Genomic DNA, 23012 nt, shown 5'->3' with positions numbered 1-23012 from the left:
GACAGATAGATAGATAGATAGATAGATAGACAGATAGGTAGATAGGTTGATTGATAGACAGATAAATAGGTATGTAGGCAGATAGGTAGGTAGATTGATAGACAGATAAAGATAGATATAGTAGATATATATATAGATAGATAGATAGATAGAGAGAGAGAGAGAGAGAAAGCGATAAGTAGATATACAGATGGGTGGTGGGTGAATGGTTACATAGCTTGATATGTTGCATAGCTGGATTGTTAGACTGACAGGCAGATAACTAAATAGATAGATAAATAGAAAGATGGATAACAAAGATAACACAGGTAAGTTAGATAATATAGATATTGACTGATACTATAGCTAAAATATATAGACAGGTAGACAGATGGACAGATAGATAGACAGATGGATAGACAGATAGCTAGATAGATAGATAGATAGATAGATAGATAGATAGATAGATAGATAGATAGATAGATAGATAGAGATAGGTAAAACAGACAGACAAATCGATTGATTGATAAGCAAGCCAGTTGACAGGTAGATAGATAGACAGAGAGAAGGATAAATGAACAGGTAAATAAGGACAGAAGAAAGATATGGTTCAAAATAAGGAGAAAGAAACAAGATTTTAGAATTTGGAAAAGAGTTGGTAGGAAAAGGTGACAGATGCATTGTTGAAATATGGGTTGGGAGTGGGATGAATATGAAGAGATGAGGTAGGGAAAACAAAAATAAAGATCCCCACTATGGAAAAATAACAAATGTAAAGACAAAGAAAAGAGGGGAGGGATAGAGAAATAGAAACAATGAGAGAAAGAGAGGAAGGTAAAGAGATAGAGAGATGGAGAAAGAGAGATAGAGATAGAACAAAGGAGGGGGAAAACAAAAGGTAGTTAACAAAAAAGCACAGACAAGATGAAAATGATAACCCCCTTTATTCCCCACTTGTAGCATCAGAACATTGGGGTCCTTTTAATGACAGATACAAGATTATTAAAACTGTCAGGTTTAAAAAGCCTGTCAGAGTAAGGTTAAAAATTATGATTGCCTGAACAATGGGTGAGAGGGTTGGGGGTTTAACATTTTCTATTGATTAACTAACAAGTTTAAATTGATTCCCATTGATTTAAGTTAACCATGTTTAATGTGAAAAAGGAAACAAAAATAATTGTTTCCCCACTCAATTTTCTGCCATTTCGGAACATAAAATGAAGAAAGTTGAAGGTTCAATGATTAATTAAAATAGAATTATTGCAATACACTCACACATGGAACAGAGTTTGAATACGCATGCATGTGTGTGTGTGTGAGTGCATGCGATTGTGTGTGTACAGATGTACATATATGTGTGTGTGTGTGTGATTGTATGTGTACAGATGTATATACATATGTGTGTGTGTGTGTTGACATATAAGCATGCATGCATATACATATAACCATCTATCCATCCATCCATCCATACATACATACATACATACATACATATAAGCAAACAAACAATAGGATTCAAATAATATCATGTCTGATGATGTAAAGCAATAGGTACATACAATTAGTGCTCAAGGTTGACTTGCTGCGTAAAAGTCAAACTTGAACTGCAACTAAAAGCAAAGATTTTAGAGGTTTTAACCTTCCTGTATACTCCACAATACTAGTAAACCAAAGTTTTCAACTAAAGTTCTATCCCATTCTCCGTCTGATGATGGAAAGGAACCCCTTCGGTCATGAATGATCATAGGATTGTACCTAGAAAGTTACCCTCTGAGACACAAGTCCAGGCAAGGTTGTTTATAGAAGACCAACAGTCGCCCATGCATACCAACTTCCCCTCTCCATGCCACCAATGTTATCCAAGGGAGAGGCAAAGGCTGATGCAACTCATTTCTAAAGCTGAGTGAACTGGAACAACGTGAAATAAAGAACATACAGCCTGGTCTGGGAACTAAACACACTACCTCCTGATTGTGAGCCCAAGAGTCTAACTACTGAGCCATGTGTGCTGCTATATGAATAGCTGTTGCTTCTTTTGCATAAAATGCACTATTTGTGCACCTGTTCTTGAAACAGCTGGAAGAGACTTTCTGTACATATTATTACTTCCTTCTTCCTTATGATCTTTACTCATGTAACAACTCAACCATCATGTTTAAAGATATGTCATAATCTAAAGATATGTCATAATCTAACCTGATGCCTGTTGTTTTGCCTGCTTACACTTTTATCCTACTGCACACACACATACACTTATACACACACACATGCATATAAGAATAGATAAATAGATATATAGATAGATAAAGAGATAGATAGACAGACAGATAGATAGATATATAGACAGATAGATAGATAGATAGGTAGATAGGTAGATAGATAGATAGATAGACAGACAGATAGATATATGCTTGTGTGTGCACAACTGAACATCTGAAACAACACGTGTAAAAATAAATTGTGAATAAATTCATGTGCATATGTTTGATAAATTTACATGAAACCTTACTATGCAAATAGATCTTGGAGTTAAACAACAGGAGTGCTCTTTACTGAATGAACAGCTTGACTGGTTTTGATGGGTTGTTGCTGTTTCATCAAGAGCATCTGCTCAGTCTTGTCCTACAAAATGTTGATGCAGCTTAGAACTGCTTAAAAAGAAATGCTATGAATAACAGGTACTGATTTTACCCGTTTCCTTTTGCTGGCAGCATAACTAAAGAACTCAAATAGCAAATGTGTGAATAAAATGTGAATAACTTCATATGCATACATTATGTGAACAAACATTAAACTTTATTGAACAAGTTGAGCTGTGTTTGGTTTTGTGACTGTGTGTGTATGAGAGAGAGAGAGAGAGAGAGAGACTGACTCTGTATTAAATTGTGTAGAGGATCTATTCAAGCTTGGAAAGTGGACATTTGAAGATGATATAAACACTATTATTTTAACATCCCCTTTTCCATGCTTGCATGGGCTGAAAAGGTATCAAAGCAGCTTACCTCCCATTGTGGCTCTTTGACATCTGGCAACATACACCAAGTTTTTATAGTTGAATCCTCCCCTATCATCAACCAGTTTACTGTATTGACTAGGTGTATTTTATTAAACCACTAGTACCATCGAGGTTTTCTGAAACAGGATTAAAGGATTCTCTCCAATTTGTGTTACTTTTATTAGGAATTATTACTTTCTTCAATATGTTGCCTACAATACATCTTGCAGTTTACATTTGTTCACTATGTATTGTGTATATGTTGTGTCAAATCTGGAGTGCATTTATCAAAGCTGGAGCATGTTACACGAGGAGTCAAGGTTACATAAGGATGATGTCTGTGAAAGATAATTTAAGGAACGGTTGTGTAGGGCAGTGCTTCTCAAACTATCTGATGTGGCGTACCGGCAGTTTTTTTTTTCCAATTTTTTTCTAGGGACTGGTAATATTTCTTAGTAATATTAATTTATACCAGAAACAATATATCTTTTATCTTTTATCTTTTACATGTTTCAGTCATTTGACTGTGGCCATGCTGGAGCACCGCCTTTAGTCAAGCAAATCGACCCCAGGACTTATTCTTTGGAAGCCTAGTACTTATTCTATTGGTCGCTTTTGCCGAACCGCTAAGTTACGGGGACGTAAACACACCAGCATCAGTTGTCAAGCGATGTTGGGGGGACAGACACAAACACACAAACATATACACACACATACATATATACGACGGGCTTCTTTCAGTTTCCATCTACCAAATCCACTCACAAAGCTTTGGTCGGCCCGAGGCTATAGTAGAAGACACTTGCCCAAGGTGCCACGCAGTGGGACTGAACCCAGAACTATGTGGTTGGTAAGCAAACTACTTATCACACAGCCACTCCTGCGCCTAATGAATATATATAATGAATATCATAAAAGTTGACGATTTTTTTTAATCTTATATTTATTTTATAAACAAATAATACAATATTACATAAGCACTTTATAATGTTTCTTTCTTTTCTGGAAACTTGCTGCATACTGGCAGCTGATGGCTTGCAGACCAATGCCAGTTTGCAGACCATCACTTTGAGTAGCACTGGTGTAGAGTATGAGTGTGGTCAGAAGAAACAGTGAAGGATGGCAGACAAAATTCCATATGGTGTTTAGTTACACTTCTTTATGCTCTGATTTCAGATCCTGCCAAATGTTGACTGTCTTTTACCTTTCAGAGCTAATAAAATGAAAACTTGCCACATAATAGGATTGGTTTAATCAGCTGCACTAAAAACTTGCAGCTTGTGCCTATGTCAGAAATCATCATTGTATAGAAGGAAGGGTATGGGAGGGACATATAACCAAAAAATAAAGTACACCAGCATTTGATTGAAGGTGTTTGAGAGAGCTTTGTTCAATGCTGTAATGGGGGAAGACTGATAAGAGATGTCTGATCCAAGAAATCAGAAACAGGTGGAATTGTTAAATGGAGAAACTCATCTAGTAGATCCGCATGCCAGAAATGACAGAAAGCATCATTGATGCCATTTTTAAATGATATAGGCACAGGTATGGTTGTCTCGTCAAGAAGTTCACTTACCCATTCACATGGTTTTTAGGCTCAGTCCCACTGTGTGGACCTTGGACAAGTGTGTTCTACTATAACCCTGGGCTAACCAAAGCCTTGTGAGTGGATCTAGTAGGCAGAAACTGAAAAAAAGACAACTCTTTATGTGCATGTGTATGTGTCTCTCCTTGTCATATCATTGTGTGTGATAGCTGTACACAAGTGTCACTGTCATACAAGCAGAGTCATTCATTTCCAGTCTTCATTGAAAACATGTCTGGTTAGTGGGAAACATGGCCTTGCTTGGAAACAAGGCAGAGTTGGTGACAGGGCATCCAAGACAGAAAATCTGTCTCAAATGAATTCTGTCTGCCTCATGCAAGCATAGAGAAGTAGATGTTAAATGATGACAACAATGATGATATACGAAAGGTCTTCTACATTTAATGTTATTTCATTTATTCTCTTCAAGCAATTCACTCAACCCATAGCAAGGAATGAGTGAGCAGGGTGTGTAATTGGGCCCAGAGTATTGATGTGAAGATTTTTGATCACATGAACTTTAAAAATTCAAATGAAATATACACCTTGTATGTTTTGAGTAATTTTGAAAATAACCAAAGAATCTGATGGAGTTTAGAAAAACAGTTAAGTTTTGTATTATTAAATGAGTATTTTTAATGTGATAAAAGATTCTAACAAAAAATTATAATGGAAGGTTTTAATATAAAAATATTCATCTTTGAGTAATTATGCACAAAGAGTGGGTGAATAAGAATGAAGATGAAGATGTAGGTGAACTATTTTGGTAAAAATGTAAAATATGTATAAGATTTAAAGTACACTCTTATCTCTTATTTGGGACTTAATTAAAAACAACACTAAATATACATGTAGACAACATACATACATGTACACATACACACTTATATTTTTCCTTGTTGTAAGTGAAATGTGAGGCACACAAAGTAATTTTTCAAAAAAAAAAAAACTTAGCAGAGTAAGAGAAGACAGCGAAGGAAACAGGAAACAGGGCTGGATTATTTATAGTAGTTTGTCTGAAACTATATATTACCTAGTTTTGAAACATGTATAATATTGTCAAGCCATAATACTGCTAAAAAATACCTCAGTTCTGCTCATTTGCTGAATCTTTAGAAAGCTCAAATGAAATCCGCATCAATGTAGTGCTTATATATTTAGGATACTGCTGCTATTACACAATCAAAAGCATTCTATAACCTCCTCTACAGTTTCACATAAAGGAAACCTTCTTCCCTAGAAGTGCATTCCTTTGGAATGCTCCTACTATCTGGCTCATTATTTCTTCTACAATTCATCAATATACAGAAATTCATGCTGAATATCAACCACATTAACCTCACTAGTTAAGAAGGCCTTCAAAGATTGAAGGAATTGTCTTCCTAACTAAATAATTTCTAAAATAGAACAAAATGCAGGTACTGCTGTGTAGTAAGAAGTTTGCTTCCCAACCACATGGCTCCAGGTTCCCAACCACATGGTTCCAGTCCTACTGTGCAACACCTTGGACAAGTGTCTTCTTCTACTGCCCTGTGAGTGGATTTAGCAGATGGATACTGAGAGAAGCCCTATGTATGTATGTGTGTATGTATATATGCATGCATTATGTACATGTTGCTGTCACCTAGTTTTGACATTGTGTAATAGTTGTAAATATTACCTTATTTTGAAACAGGTGAAGGTTGGTGACAAGAAGGGCATCCAGCTGAAGAAAATCTGCTCCAACAAAATCTATCCAACCCATGTGAGCATGTAACAGTGGATGTGAAAATGATGATGATGATAATGACACAAATTTGGGGAGAGTATAGTCAAATAAAGTGACCTCTTGACTGGTAGCTTATTTCATCAACCCTGTAAGGATGAAAATCTAAATCAGCTTTGCTAGGATTTGAACTCAGAATGTAAGAGACAGTACTAAATACTACAAGGTATTTTACTTATCACTCTACCAATTATTCTTTCCTAACTACCAAAAAGGAAAAAAGAACAAATACTCCTTCTGTGTTCTCTTTCTTACATAAGACATTATACCTATGTAAATATATCCTATCTCCAAGTCAGAAGAGGTAAGCTAACTGTGAAGTGCATCCACAATCCATAGTAAACCATTGTAATTTATGTTATGTCACTAAATACCCATGAGAACAGAAGCAACATTGTACAATCTCATTCATGTCTCCTATAAGTTAGGGGAATGCAGGTGGGAATTGGGTGGGGAGGGTTGGGCAAATTAAGAATCTTGCAAAAATGTTCTGAGGCATATTTTTTAGTTGTTGAGTGTTATGTTAAAGGTATGAAAGTAGGTGGATCTGTGATGTAGATAGGTGTAGGGGCTGAAGCAAAATAACTATGGGGTGGAGGAAAGGAAGAGATGGGTATGTACATGGAGACGGGGTTTGGAGGGTGGAGGTTGGATGAAATTTGATCAACTGAAAGGCAAGCTTTAAGATAGGGAGCTAATGGCAGAAGGTCTGCTAGAAGACTTGAAAATATATGTTGGCATCCCACTTAGAAAATACATAAAGGTCTATTTTATACACACACATATATTTATAAAACCAGCTTCCTCTCTATATGGAGTAAGAGAAGAGGATATATTATACACACACACATAAACTAAGTAAATGTACTCATATATATATATATATATATATATATATATATATATAGCATATACATATATATATATATATACAAAGACACATACATGCATATATACATACGAACGCACACAGATATGTAACATGTAAGTGCTCCAGAATAAACAGATTGACCAATAAAAGAGATATCCCTGACAAGAGCAACAAAAACAAAAATGGAACTTTAAAGGTAAAAACAGATGTTATTACGTTTTATCAAGTTTTTCAGGTGTTAATAGGTACACTCCCTCTGTTGAAAATGGTTAGAATGATAAAGATGATAAGAGGATACTGTCAGTGTACAGTGCCACCAATGGATTGGTTACATTAACTAAGGGACTTACTAAATTTAGTAGGGATCTCTAGGATTGTTAGTTATACAAGAATTAGAGACAATGATGGTGCGACTGTGTGGTCACTTTGGCCTGCTAGGAGTGAAATATTCTTCAAATTACATCCTATCATCTTGAAAAAGGGAGAGATACAGTAGACGAAGTAGTCCTAGATACTTAAGTTCCAAGATGAAAACGGTATGATTGTGGCTAAAATGCCCTTCAGTGTGAGTCTGCTCAGTTCAAGGTTAATTTGGGGTTAAACAACATCAATGCAGATTATCATCACTGTTTTAATGTCCACTTTTCCATGCTTGCATGGGTCAGATGGAATTCATTTAGGCAGATTTTCTACAGTTGGATGTTTTTTTTGTCACCAACCCTTGCCTGTTTCCAAGTAAGGTTATATTCTCCCACAGCTAGACATGCTTTTCACAGAAGAATGGAAACCAAACATCTTGTTTGTATGATGATAATACTCATTTACAACCATCACATAACGTCAAGAAAAGGAGACACAAACACACACATACACGTGTGTATATGTGTGTGCGCACACACACACACACACACATACAAGCTTCTTTCGGTTTCTGCCAACCAAATCCACTCACATGTCTTGGGTTGTCCCAGGGCTATAAGAGTAGACACTTGTTCTAGATGCCACACTATGGGACTGAACCTGAAACTATGTGGTTCGGAAATGAACCTCTCAACTGCATGCTCATGCCTGCACTTATGATGTGTAGGATCCTTATTAATTAAAAACAAAAATTTAATTGGGGGTGCAAATTCTTAGCATTTCCTAAATTATTTCCATATGATTTGTATCATTGATATTATCTTAATTTGTTTTTCAATTCTGTCAGAATTCAAATGATTCTTCTGAACACTGCTAAAATTCCCAATATTGTTCCTGCTTTTAATATTCTCTTGCTCTGTTTTCAACACAAGTCATTATATCCTACTTTTGTCCACATCTTGTAGCCCAGAACAGCACTTTTTTTTTCCTTTACTTGTTTCAGTCATTTGGCTGTGGCCATGCTGGAGCACTGCCTTTTAGTTAAAGAAATCAACCCCAAGACTTATTTTTTTAAAGCCAAGTACTTATTCTATTGGTCTCTTTTGCCCAACCACTAAGTTACAGGGATGCAAACACACCAAGACTGGTTGTCAAGCGGTGATGGTGGGACAAACAGACACAAAGACACACACACATATACAATGGGCTTCTTTCAGTTTCCATCTACCTAATCTACTTACAAGTCTTTGGTTGGCCCAAGGCTATAGTAGAAGACTCTTGCCCAAGGTGCCACACAGTGGGCCTGAGCCCGGAACCATGTGGTTGGGAAGCAAGCTTCTTATCACACAGCCATTGAGTAGATTTGTGATCAGAAGTGTTTCAGCCATGACCATCCAATCCTTTTGCATATATAGAGCTATGTTGTCTTATGTGTTCTTCCTTTTTAAGATGATGCAATATGAAAGAAAGATCTAGCAGCTAATTCTTGCATACCAATTAGAACCATCTTCATTGATTCAGTTCCCAGGGGCTAAATGTGGTTGATGTGACAAGTTCAAATCATGAGTTCAAATCTACTACTGACGTTTTGTATTTCTGGGTTAATGTTGGTTTCTGGAATAGATACCAATTTATTTGGGAACATTACCCGCAACAGACAGGTATTTTAACTAGTGGCAAGCTTATCTTGTTGTTGTTGTTGGCACTCCGTCGCTTACAACGTCGAGGGTTCCAGTTGATCCGATCAACGGAACAGCCTGCTCGTGAAATTAACGTGCAAGTGGCTGAGCACTCCACAGACACGTGCACCCTTAACATAGTTCTCGGGGATATTCAGCGTGATACAGTGTGACAAGGCTGACCCTTTGAATTACAGGCATAACAGAAACAGGAAGTAAGAGTGAGAGAAAGTTGTGGTGGAAGAGTACAGCAGGGTTCGCCACCATCCCCTGCCGGAGCCTCGTGGAGCTTTAGGTGTTTTCGCTCAATAAACACTCAGAACGCTTGGTCTGGGAATCGAAACCACGATCCTATGACCGCGAGTCCGCTGCCCTAACCACTGGGCCATTGTGCCTCTGGCAAGCTTATCTATATTTCATATAACACCACGAAATGAGAGCTACTCTTTTGTCATAATATTTCAGTTGAAATATATTGGCTTCGTTTCAATTAATTTTGAAAATAATGAATTTATTACAATATCTTTGTTATTATTAAGCTCGAGTTTGGAATATAAATTAACATGAAATTTTAATAGAAGATTTTAATTTAGATCATTTTAAAGCATAGAATTTATGCCATAAAACCGAGGGCAATTTCAAGCAGATTGGTATCTAAAGGGTTAAGTGATTTACATTTTTATTCATACTATAGTTGTTGTTGATGTTGTTATTTAACCCTAAGTCAGCTCTGTTTGAACAGACCTATGACTCAAGATATTCTAGCTGAGACCACCCCAACTCTATATGGACATAGTGTATCTTAAATTACATTATCTAATGTGTCCTCGTTTATTTTTAAGATGATAGAGTGCCATTTAACCTTTTTGCTATCATATTTCTGTTGAAATTTTTTTTAGTTAATTTTGAAAATAATGAAGTATTTCATAAAATAACTTTGCCATTATTACATTTGGTGATGAGGCAGTGAGCTGGCAAAATTGTTAGGATGCTGGGCAAAATGATTAGCGGCATTTTGTCTGTCTTTATGTTCTAAGTTCAAATTCCGCTGGGGTCAAATTTGCCCTTCGTCTTTTTGGGGCCAATAAAATAATTACCAGTTGAACACTGAAGTTGATGTGCAATTGACTAGTCCCCTCCCCCAAAATTCTAGGCCTTGTGCCTTTAGTAGAAAGTATCGTAACATCTGGCTTTGAAAGAAATTAACATGAAATTTTGAAGGAAGGTTTTAATTCATATCACTTTAAAACAGGAAGTTTGTAGCATAGAACCAGGGGTGGGCTCAGGTGGGCTGGTATCAAAATAGTAAAGGAAGATTTGGTTGTTATTTCTAGCAGGTTGAAATTATAGTGTAATAGTTGCTATTGTTGTGCATATAAGGTAAACTCAAAATTGTAGTCCCCATCTTTCTCTCCAAACTAAACCTATGGTGTTGATATGAGCACAGTATTGCAAGCTAATGAGAAACAGCAGTGATCCATACACCCCATGGTACCTGTTTATTGCTAGGCAGACTGGAGTATTAAGAGATAATATTTTCCTGCACAGTGCAGTGCAGTGATGGGAGATGAGATATGAGCTGTTGACCCATCAGCCAAGTAAGCTGGCACCCCATCAATTAAACCAGCTGTGATTCTACACTTTGTATTCTTTAGACTTTTCCCTTGAAAACATCTGTTACATTTTTGGTTAATTCTCAGCTACATCTACAGTTCTTCAGGCCATAGAATTCTCATGTCATATTTAATGAATCATATCTATTTCCTTCCTTTTCAGATATTGTTAATCTTTCACTATCACAGCTGTAGTAAGAAGTGAGGGGATAAGCAGCAATCATTAGAGCATTGAACAAAATGCCTTGAACCCAGATTCTAAAGAACCAGAACAAATACCGAAAGGCATTTTGTTCTGTTTTTTTACAATCTGAGTTCAAATTCCACCAAAGTCAACATTGCTTTCCATCCTTCTGAAGTTGATAATGTAAGAATCTGTCAAGTACTGGAGTCATATAGCTGACTGTTCCCTCCCCACAAAATTTATGCTTTTGTACCAGTCTAAGAAATCATTATCACAGCTGTAGTTTCTGTAACAGGACTATAGTTTCATGGTCTGTGTAATACTTTACAGATAGAAGGGACTCTTTGTAATCAACTAGAGTAGAACTTCTTGAACAAGCAAGAAAGCTTTCATGTGGTCAATCAGCCTGTTAAAAACAGCAGCCACATCTCCTTCAAATTATATCCTTCTGTTTTAAATAAAGAAGGATACAGATGATGATGATGACAGAGAACAATGTAGTCCCAAAGAGATTAACAAAGCTTTGGTTGCCTCAAGACTATAGTAGAAGATGCTTGTTCAAGATGCTATAAAGTGGGATTGAACCCCAAACCATGTGGTTGCAAAGCAAACTTCTTAACCACACAGCCATACCTGTCCCAATAGCCAAACATATACATGCATGTATGCACACACACACACACAATGGGCTTCTTTCATTTTCTGTCTACCAAATCCACTCCCAAAGCTTTGGTTAACCTAGGGCTATAGTAGAAGACGCTTGCTCAGACAAAATGCTTTATGCTTTTTAATTACAGTCCTTCATTTTCAGGGTTCAAATCTCTCCTCAAATAACTATCTTCCATTCTTCCAGGGCCAGTAAAAATAAGTACCAGTAATATACTGTGAATAATTCAATGAACTATATGCCTTATAAATAAAAATGCATAACGTTGCATGCCAATATTAGAAATCAATATTTTCATCATGGATCTGAAAGTCTGAAACGGGAAAATTTAGATGCAAAACAGAAACAGAAAAAAAATGATGAAAATTAAAGCAATTTTTTTCTTTTCTTTCTCTTTGCTTCTCCTTTATATATATATATATATATATATATATAATTTCACAATTCTAAAAATGTACACTTCTGAATTAAGGAAGAATTTCGATCAATAATAGGCATGAAGACTGAAAACAAGGCTTTCTTCAAGACATCATAACATTATATTTTCAGATGTATGAAGAACCAGTCCTCTTTCTTTTTAACTTTTGTAAAACCTCCCAGAACAACATAGAGGAAAACTCACAATATAAAGTATTACAGCCAGAACAAAGCTTTCACACACAAATTATAATATTATAAACATTATACACTATGTTAAAACTAAATATTTACATAAGAAAATCAGTTTTTTGTTGTTTTATTCATGATGGTTGTTAATAGTTGTTTCTTTGGTTTTCACTTATTGCCTTTTACTACTGCTACTACTGCTGCTACTACTACTATTACTACTACTACTACTACTACTCCACCACCACCACCACAATTAGGAAAATAGATTGACAGATTTGTAAGGATACAGGACAAATGATAGTAGCATTTCTTCTGGTTCTTTACATTCTAAGTTCAAATCCTGCTGAGGTCAACTTTGTCTTTCATCTTTTTAGGGTTGATATAATAAAGTACCAGTCAAGTACTGGGGTTGAAGTAATTGACATCCCCTTGACTACTTAAAATTGCTGTCATTGTGCCAAAATTATTGTTATTGTTGTAGATATGGCTGTGTGGAAATTACTACTCAGCCACATGATATCTTGGGCAAATGTCTTCTACAATAGCTTTGAGCTGACCAAAATCTTGTGAGCAGATAGAAGATAGAAGATAGAAACTGAAAGAATCCCATATGAATACATACACACATACAAAGGTATGTGTGCCCTTGTCTTGATGTGCGATAGTTGTAAACAAGTGTCACTGTCATATACAAAGTGTCATTTATTACCTTATCTTTCATGAAAACATGCCTGGGCATGAGGATATGCATATATCTCGTTCATCCAACTGTTTCATTTAACGCTTGTGTTTCTATGCTAGCCTGGCTTAGACAGAAGGCAATTGAAGAGACAGGATTTTACAGTTAGATGCTCACCCAGGCACTAACACTTACGTGTTTTTGAGTAAGGGATTTATTCAAGATCAATTTTGAAAGTGCAGAGCTAGTGTACAATATGCTGACAAAGCATGTCGACAAATGTCTCCTGTTGTAGTCCTGCCACAATTAGAGATGCCACGATCTGTAGCCATAACTCAGCATAGTTTGTAAACATTCATAGAGATAAACATGCAAGAACATGTGCACGCACACACACACACACACACATACAAATATTACCATTGGTATGGTGATGTAGTTAAAAAATTTTCTTCTCAATCACATGATTTCAGGTTCAGTTCTACAACCCCTTGGGCAAGTGTCTTCTACCGCAGCCCTAGGCTGTCCCAAAACCTTGTTAGTTAATTTGGTGGATGGAAACAAAAAGCAGCCAGTACACACACACACGTGGATGGCTGTGACTTTGTTTACATTTGTACTCTATGAAAGTTGCCAACTTGAGCAATGTTCATGTTGTCACTTTACCTGCCAACAAACGTTTTATAGGCTCATTTCATAGCTTTGAAACTAAATTACATGGAGTTAAATCAAACTGTTGTTAATTACTTTATACACACATACACATGTGTGTGTGTATTTATATTTGGGTTTCGATAGGTATAAATAGATAAGAGATAGATCTACTCCTTGAACATATGTCAATCTGTTACTCTTTTACTCTTTTACTTGTTTCAGTCATTTTGACTGCGGCCATGCTGGAGCACCGCCTTTAGTTGAGCATATCGACCCTGGGACTTATTCTTTGTAAGCCTAGTACTTATTCTATCGGTCTTTTTTGCCGAACCGCTAAGTTACGGGGACATAAACACACCAGCATCAGTTGTCAAGCAATGCTAGGGGGACAAACACAGACACACAAACACATATATATACATATATATGACGGGCTTCTTTCAGTTTCCGTCTACCAAATCCACTCACAAGGCTTTGGTCGGCCCGAGGCTATAGTAGAAGACACTTGCCCAAGGTGCCACGCAGTGGGACTGAACCCGGAACCATGTGGTTGGTAAGCAAGCTACTTACCACACAGCCACTCTTGCGCCTACTGATAACTTTTACTCCACAACTGGAATTGAACTTAGCACTGCAAGCTGACAAAACACTTGTTATTTACCTGAGATCAGGTAAATAACAAGCAGACATATGATTAAAGATATTCCAGGAGTGACTGTCTTTGTACATCCATAAATATAGATATAGAAAAAAAGTACATAAATTTTTATGTGTGTGTGTGTGTGTGTGTGTGTGTGTGTGCGTGTGTGTGTGTGTGCGTGCATGCGCTAATGAAGTTATGAAGACAACATATGAAATATTCTTTTAGTTATGAACACTACTGGACATTCCCTTTCAAAGCTAAAGAGCTCTTTTTAAATCTGAAGCTGACTCTTTACAGGTGAGAAGACAAGCTAAGAATCTCATTTCCTATATTTATATGGAAATTTCATAGAATTTTTTCCTTCTTTTAACTATCTCTTGGCAAAATAAAAGAAAAAGTAAAACAAACAAAGAATCAAAAATAATGGCTGGATATTAGGTCAAAAGTAATAAGAATAATGGTAAGACCTATATGATGTGGCCTGCTGTTGTGGAAAGGATAAAAGAAAGGAAATTGAAGTGAAATTTCCAGGAATTATGTTTTCTAGAGAAGGGAGTCTCTTACCTCATTCTTTGATTATTTCTGAAGAACCAAGAACAAATGAACCAAAAATAAAAAGATGGGCTAAAAATAACAGATCATATTTTATGAAGGTATCAAAAATTTTAAGACAAGATTTAATGTTACAAGAGAACACAAAAATTTCTACTCTCTCTCTCATATATATACATATATATATATATCTGTCTACCTATTGCATTTATACACACATTTTTTCACTCATACACACTCACTCACACGCTTTCTCATGCCCTTTCACTTTCACACTTAGCCCTTCATACACTCTCTCTCTCTCTCTGTATGCATAAATACACACACACGCATGCACATGCATACACATATTTCTCTTTACACTACTGAGTGTTGTCCACCACACCCCCATCTCCTTATCTATTGCTTTTCTGTCTCTCTATCATCTGACAATAGCCTATATAACAATGAATTATTAAGTAAGCTAAAGTTAAACACATTCATCTGACTTCATTCTAATTTATTTATTTCAAGTCAAAATCTATTAGAAACACAGTCAAACACACACAGACTAGCTCATACACTTCACAAACACATACAAGTACATACACCCCACAAACAGTCTCACATGCAAACACATACACTCTATGAACACACACTTGTAAGCAGATACACTTCATAAACACACACACACACACACACACACACAAGCACATAGACTCCATAAATACTCACACAGAAAAGCATATATATACATACATAGAGAGAAACACATCCACTCCACAGATACACATGTACAAGCACATAGATACAGAATCATCCCTATATTCCAAGGCTTTTCATTCCAGTTCATATAGGATAAGATAGAACACACACACATTCTCTCTCTCAAACACACACACACACACACACACACACACATGCACACACACAAACACAAATATGTGCAGGTGAGACCTCTGTGGTTAAGAAGCTTGCTTCCCATCCATGTGGTTTGAGGTTCAAATGTATTCTGCAATAGCTGTGAGTTGCCCAAAGTCTTGTGAGTAGATAGAAACTGAAGGAAGTTGGTCATATATATATAATGTATATGTGTGTGTGTGTGTGTGCACTGTTGTTTTTATATCACATGATGGTTGTAAATAACATCACTGTTATACAAGTAATATTTATTTACAGTCTTCTGTGGAAAATCTGTCTGACTATGGGGAAATATTATCTTGCTTGGAAATAGGTGAGGCTTGCTGACAGGAAGAGCATCTAGCTGTAGAAAGTCTGCCTCAAAGAATTCAGTTTTTACCTATGCAAGCATAGATAAAGAGGACATTAAAATGTTGCTGTTGCTGCTAATTTTATATATTGTAAATGATAGAATGATATTGCTGAGATTGTCTTAAAAGAAAGGTTGGTAGTGTTTATGCACCAACTATGAATGCAAGTGAAAATGAAAAGCTCTCCTTTTATGATGTGCTGAAAGAAAATATCTACAAAATTCCACACAAGGATAAAATTATTATATTGGGCAATTTTAATGCTAGAGTTGGTAAAGATCATGACTATGGGGTGTGATTGGAAGACACGGAGTGGGAAATTGCAATAGCAATGGCTTACTTTTGTTACAGATGTGTTTTGAGTTGAATCTATTTATCATGAGCACTGCTTTTCAGCAAAAAGATAAGTTCAAAACCACATGGATGCACCCTGCTTCAAAACAATGGTACCTGATAGACTATATGACAAACAGAAAGCGAGATAAGAGAGATTTCAGTACAGTGTGGGTCATGCGGGGAGCAGAATGTTGGACAGATCATTGGTTGGTTTGTGGGAAGATTAAGTTTGTAGTGAAGCCAAAAGTTAGACAAAGTGGCACTGGCATCCCTAAACGTCTGAATGTGAATCTCCTTAAGGATGAAACAGTTAGAGTAGAATATCAGCAGAAAATTGAAAATTTGGATTGGACAGATGAGTGGATGGACTTCAGAGGACAACTATACAATTTAAGTAAAGAAGTTTTAGGAGTAACATGGCTAACGGACTTTACTGTGATTTTTTAACCCCAAGAGGACATTTCAAGTCCATTCAAATGGACTTGGCTATGAACATTACTTGCTAGTACAACTACTGCATTCATTTCCTAGAGAGATTTTAGAACTAGCTTTTTTGCTTGTTGCAAGATCAGCAACTGTGTGTTACTTGAATTTATATATATTGTGAGCAGGAGCGAGCTACTCCCATCTCTAGCAGACAAGGTGTCCAGTACTGAAGAGAAGCAGAAATAGCTTGAAACCAGGCTGCTATGCTGGTCCTGTTGCTAGAAGGTGGTAGGGGTTTGCACCCCTGCTTGCAATATATTGGAAGCATCATATATTGTGATGCATCATATATTGTGATGCATCATATGTGCAGATATGTCTCCTCAGGTGACTTGTCCAGAAGTACCTTCATTCTTATTCACTGTGAAGAACATACTACAAGGTGTATGTCTGAATATAAAATTATTACTTATACATACACATATGTAAGTCACCAAAAAACGACTACCAAAATAACTGAAATTAGTTAAAAATTTTGCATCACTTCCATTCCCCCACCCCATCTTCTAATCATTTCCATTTGAATAGCAATAAGGGGGGGGGGAGGCTAGCTTGTAAGGGTTGAATCCATAATTATGCTTTAACAACCTCAAACCATTTAACAACATCTGTTCCAGAAAGTTACCCACCACCACCACCACCACCATCATTACCAACTCCATCACTTACTGCCCCAATCAGGGAATCTTAATTTAGATATTTTTTGCCTCCTTTATGTCTTCAATCCCTTCTCCTGTTATCACTGAAACTAGTTTAAATTCCTACAGCCATCGTGGGGCTTTTTTTATTTCTACTTGTATTTTTATTTTATATTTTATTTATTTAAATTTCCATATCTCCATTCTGTCGCCCACACACTGTTTTTTTTACTTTTACATCTCCATATAAAGTCAAGATCATTTTTCACTACATCCAATTACTCAACACAAATTTTAGGAATTTAAACACTTCCTTTTCCAACCCCTTACCTCATGTTAATTTCTTTTTTTAATTTCCTTATATATATATATATATATATATTAGTTTTATTTTCATTTCACTGGTTTCAGTCACTGGATTGTGACCATGCTGGAGCACTAATTTTAAAGGTATATGCAGATTATATTAATCAATCTCTGGTGCATACTTGTTATTTAAACCCAGCCAGCCTTGATCAAGCAGGACAATGATCAAAGATGTTTAGTAGCAACCATCTCTACTTCTTGCTTATTTTTCAATAGCCTCTGCCCCTTTTTAAAGAAAATAGTGTGATTTGAGGAAGGTTTGGGTGTTTTTTCTAGGAGACTAATTGAGCAAATTGAGGTTCTCTTGCTTGTTCATGAAGTATTTGCTTTATTCTTTCTTTTGTTTCTTTTAACCATTGAACTGCAGTCATTCTTCAGCATCCCTTGAAGTTATGCATGTGTTCTCTTGTTCTGATGTCATGTGATGAGTGTAAACAAGGTGCAGGCATGGCCATGCTGTAAGAAGTCTGCTTCCCAACCACATGGTTTCAGGTTCAGTCCCATTGCATGGCATCAAAGCCTTGTGAGTGGATTTGGTAGATCAAAACTGAAAGAAGCTTGTCATATATACGTGTGTGTGTGTATGTCTTTGTAGCTGTGTTCATCCCACACCATCACTTGACAACCAGTGTTGGTGTGTTTATGTTTGTGTCCTCCTCCCTACCCTCCGTAACTTAACAGTTTGATAAAAAGAGATCAACAGAATAGGTACAAAGCTTTGAAAAAAAAAATTAATTCGACTAAAAGCTCTTCAAGGTGGTGCCCCAGCATGGCCGCAGTCTAAATGACCAAAACAGATAAAAGATAAAAGTATCACAGTTACACAAGAAATAACATTTGCTTTCAGTCTTCTGTAGAAAAACATGTCTGGCTATGAGGAAGTGTTACATTACTAGGAAACAGGGGAGGATTCACAACAGGAAGGGTATCCAGCTACAGAAATTCTGCCTCAACAAATTCTGCATAACCCATGCAAGCATGAAAAAGTGGACATTAAATGATGATGATGATAGTTATTTTGATGATAATATTTTATTACTGTAAGTGTAGTACTAATATTAGGTAGCTGAAATATCATCATCATCATCATCATCATATGTTATTTTTATAAAATTTATATCATGAGTTTCATGAACAATAACATTGTTCGTTATAGGTTTCCAATGCTGAACCAATCACTGTTCCACTGCATTTCCGATTGTAAGATTGACAAGAAAGTGTTTGGGCAACTCAGGCAGAATAAATACCAGGTATTTTTGGTTCAAACGCACCAGTTTTATTGGTTTTTCTCACTGATGTGAACATCTTCCACTGATGTACATTGGCAAAAGACACAGACACACACCCACGTGTATATGTGTGTGTATATATATATATATATATATATATATATATATATATATATATCAAGTGATATAATATGCCAGCATGGAACATGGACACTAAATTATGATGATGTACATATATATATATATAAACACAAACACACACACACACACACACATGCACAAGAAAAGATATTCAATATCAAAATAGGTGGTTTCTTAGGCATTAGAAAGTTTCAACAGAGTTAACAATCTTATCACTGAGACAAATAAATAACATTTAATAACAAAATATTCATGTGTTTCAGAGTGCATCTGATGGCTAGTACAGTCAATTTTATTAAAAATCCATAAGAATTTCAAGTGAGGTTCCATATTATGACGGTATTGAACGAACAGGAAATATCAAGTTACTTTTCATATTATACCCAAATGCCATATTTCAGCATACAACTATAGAGTGCTCAAGGTAATAATAGAAAGGAACAAAATGTAATTCAGAAACAAATGAATAAATAAATATATATATATATATATATATATATGTAGATGAACGTATATACATACATGTACATATATATGCATATACTCATATATTGTTTATATATATATATATATATATAAACAAAAACAATATCTATAAAAATTCACAGAACAGGTGCAGGAGTGGCTGTGTGGTAAGTAGCTTGCTTACCAACCACATGGTTCCGGGTTCAGTCCCACTGCGTGGGACCTTGTGTAAGTGTCTTCTACTATAGCCTTGAGCCGACCAAAGCCTTGTGAGTGGATTTGGTAGACGGAAACTGAAAGAAGCCTGTCGTATATATGTATACATATATATATATGTGTGTGTGTGCTTATGTGTCTGTGTTTGTCCCCCTAGCAATGCTTGACAACCGATGCTGGTGTGTTTATGTCCCCGTCACTTAGCAGTTCGGCAAAAGAAACCGACAGAATAAGTACTAGGCTTACAAAGAATAAGTCTTGGGGTCGATTTGCTCGACTAAAGTCGGTGCTCCAGCATGGCCGCAGTCATATGACTGAAACAAGTAAAAGAGTAAAAGAGTAAAAGAGAACAAACAGTAAGCTTGATACAGAGCCTATCCATCTCTAAACCATATCCACAGAAGATGAATTCAATGTCTTTTGTTCACTTTTAGTCAGAAAGGAAGGCCCATGAGCCTTTACAACAATAGTTTTCAACCATTTTTTTAATCTATGAACCCCTTTGATTACTAGTTTGTTCTTATGGACCCCCATAACCATTTGATGCTTAAAAACTAGTTTTATAGTTAGTTATTTCAGATTTCCTCTATTGTTTTTTCTCGCATTCACTTGTGTGGGTTTGCCATAACACTCTCTGAGAAAACATGTTTCAGTGGCTGGTGGAAACATGTTGAATTATACAAACTATTAAAGAATCCTTGCTGTTCCCTGCAATAACTGTATTCAAAGCAAAAATTTTTTCATGGACCCTTAAAATACTACTGTGGACCTCTAATTTACTATTTTGTTTGCTTGGACTTCCAAAATTCTTATATGGACCCTAGTTGAGAACCACTGCTTTGCAGGGTCTCCAAGATTAGTGGGAGTGACAGAGGAAGGTACCCCCAAAAGGGGAGATCTAGCCTCAATGCCTGCAACGAAGTGGATGCTGTTAAATCACCCAAGGTGCTAGATGATGGTGTTTAACTAGGTAATGGTTAAAGTTTGCTACCTAAAGTAGGCCATGGCAGGATATAAACTCAGTATGCAAAGAGTTAAAACTAACATGGAAAATTATCTGGTCCAAATTCTTAGAGTTTACTGATCCACTGTCCAGGGGATTGGTATATTTAGCAATCTCAAACTGATGAAAGACAAAGTTGACCTCAGCAGGATTTGAACTTAGAATATAGAAAGTTGGAACAAATACCTGAAAATAATCTATACAGCACTAATTGACTCAATCAGTTTGTTGCCTGCAAGCTAACAAACAACTTTCCAGTTTTACTGTGCTCTTGTTACAAAGTGCAATGACATGTTTCTTATCCTGTGGTACTTATCAGTTATATGGACTGAGTCATGTAGCTGATAACATTTATGAATTGAAAGGTAGCGAGCTGACGGAAATGTTAGCACGCAAGACGAAATGCTTAGCGGTATTTCATCTGTCTTTATGTTTTGAGTTCAAATTCTGCTGCCAAGGTTGATTTTGCCTTTCATCCTTTCAGGGTTGATAAATTAAGTACCAGTTGTGTACTGGGGTTAATCTAATCGATTGGCCCTTTCCCCCAAAAAATTTCGGGCCTTGTGCCTAGAGTAGAAAAGAATATTTATGAATTGAAAAAAAAACTAGTACCAGCATATGAATTAGCCAACTTCTTGACTTGGCTGCTCAATAATTTATTTAATTTATTCACTCAGCCATCCATGTCATCTCTCACCATTTGTACTACTGAATGCTTGAGGCTTATTATTTAGCATAAAGGGATGCAAATTGACACATTGTTTTATACCATTAATCACACACAAACACACACACACACAATGTAACCAGTCTAAATGATGAACACTGAATACGGGTGTAAGGTGGTGTGTCAAGTTACATCCCTTTGTACTAAATGGTAGAACTTAACTATTCAAGACAAACCAATAAAATAAATACCAGATTGAAAAAAGCTTTGAGGTAGAATTTCTTTCATGAAAGGAAACATTAGATAATGTAGTCCTTGATACACTATGTTTGAATAAAAAGGTTAAAAAATCTTGGAATCAGCACTCCCAACAAGGCTTCAGTCCAATCACTAAAACCAATAAAGGAATAAAATTCAGACAAAACACTATAGCTAATGGACAGAAATAACATCAAGTCTCCAAGACCTCCATTATTTAGACTTGACCATGTACAGGCCAGGGATTTTCTGTCAGTAGAATATCAAGAGATACTCATGCAACATATTAGCCCTCTCCATGATGTTGATGTTGTCTAAGGGAAAGGCAGGAACCAATATGGTTTGGCACCAGTGGTGTCATTGGAAGCATTGCCTTTGGAAAGTATACAAATAATATATTTCATGAACCAGTAAGGGAACCTCTATGTAGTAATTAGACCTGTTAGAAATAGTAACCAGCAGGCATGGCTGTGAGGTTAGGAAGCTGCTTTGGCAACCATGTGATTTCAGATTCACTCCTGTTGCATGACATCATGAGCAAGTGTCTTCTACTACAGTCCCTACCCAGCAAGTTCTTTATGAGTGATTTTAGTGGACAAAAGCTGTTTGGAATCCCATCATGTGTGTATGTGTGTGTGTATGTAAATATGTGTGGATGTCTTTGTGTTTGTTGCTCACCATTGCTTAACAACAAGTGTTGGTTTGTTTATGTCCCTGTAACTTCTCCGTCTGGCAAAAGAGTATGTACCAGTTTTTCTTTTTAAAATAAGTACTAGGGACGATTTGTTCAAGTAAAAACCCTTTCAAGGTGGTGCTCCAGCATGCTGACAGTTCAACAATAGAAACCAGTGAAAGATACAAGATGCCTTCTTTAAAAGAAAAAAAAACAAACAAACAAAGTCTGATTTAAGGTTAAAACAACATCAATAAAAGTTGTTCATATTTACATGTGAAATTTCTCCTGGATATCCCGGAGCCTTTTATGGCAACTGTCATTTACCAACGTCATCTTTGGTTTTCTGGCACTTTCATCTAAAGAAACAGGAATTTTCTTTCTTCTTCCACAATATTCTATCAGCTAGATATTTCTGAAAGAGGAACAGACATTCAACAATTAAAAAT

The 23012-nt window shown here is 36.2% G+C and overlaps 1 protein-coding gene across 2 annotated transcripts in view; it reads right to left on the bottom strand.

Moving 5' to 3' along the window:
• LOC106868679 (uncharacterized) overlaps positions 1-23012 on the bottom strand; it is a 150103-nt gene that overhangs the window by 60901 nt on the left and 66190 nt on the right. For both annotated transcript variants that reach the window (XM_052977691.2, XM_089346589.1), the window contains exon 2: positions 22838-22978. In XM_052977691.2, the coding sequence (XP_052833651.2) occupies positions 22838-22899 (62 nt within the window). In that variant the 5' untranslated portion in view covers positions 22900-22978. The remainder of the gene's footprint in view (positions 1-22837; positions 22979-23012) is intronic.

The sequence above is a fragment of the Octopus bimaculoides genome, chromosome 2, assembly GCF_046866305.1.
Source record: "Octopus bimaculoides isolate indiv1 chromosome 2, ASM4686630v1, whole genome shotgun sequence".
Lineage (NCBI taxonomy): Eukaryota > Metazoa > Mollusca > Cephalopoda > Octopoda > Octopodidae > Octopus > Octopus bimaculoides.
This window is presented reverse-complemented; position numbering and strand designations above follow the sequence as displayed.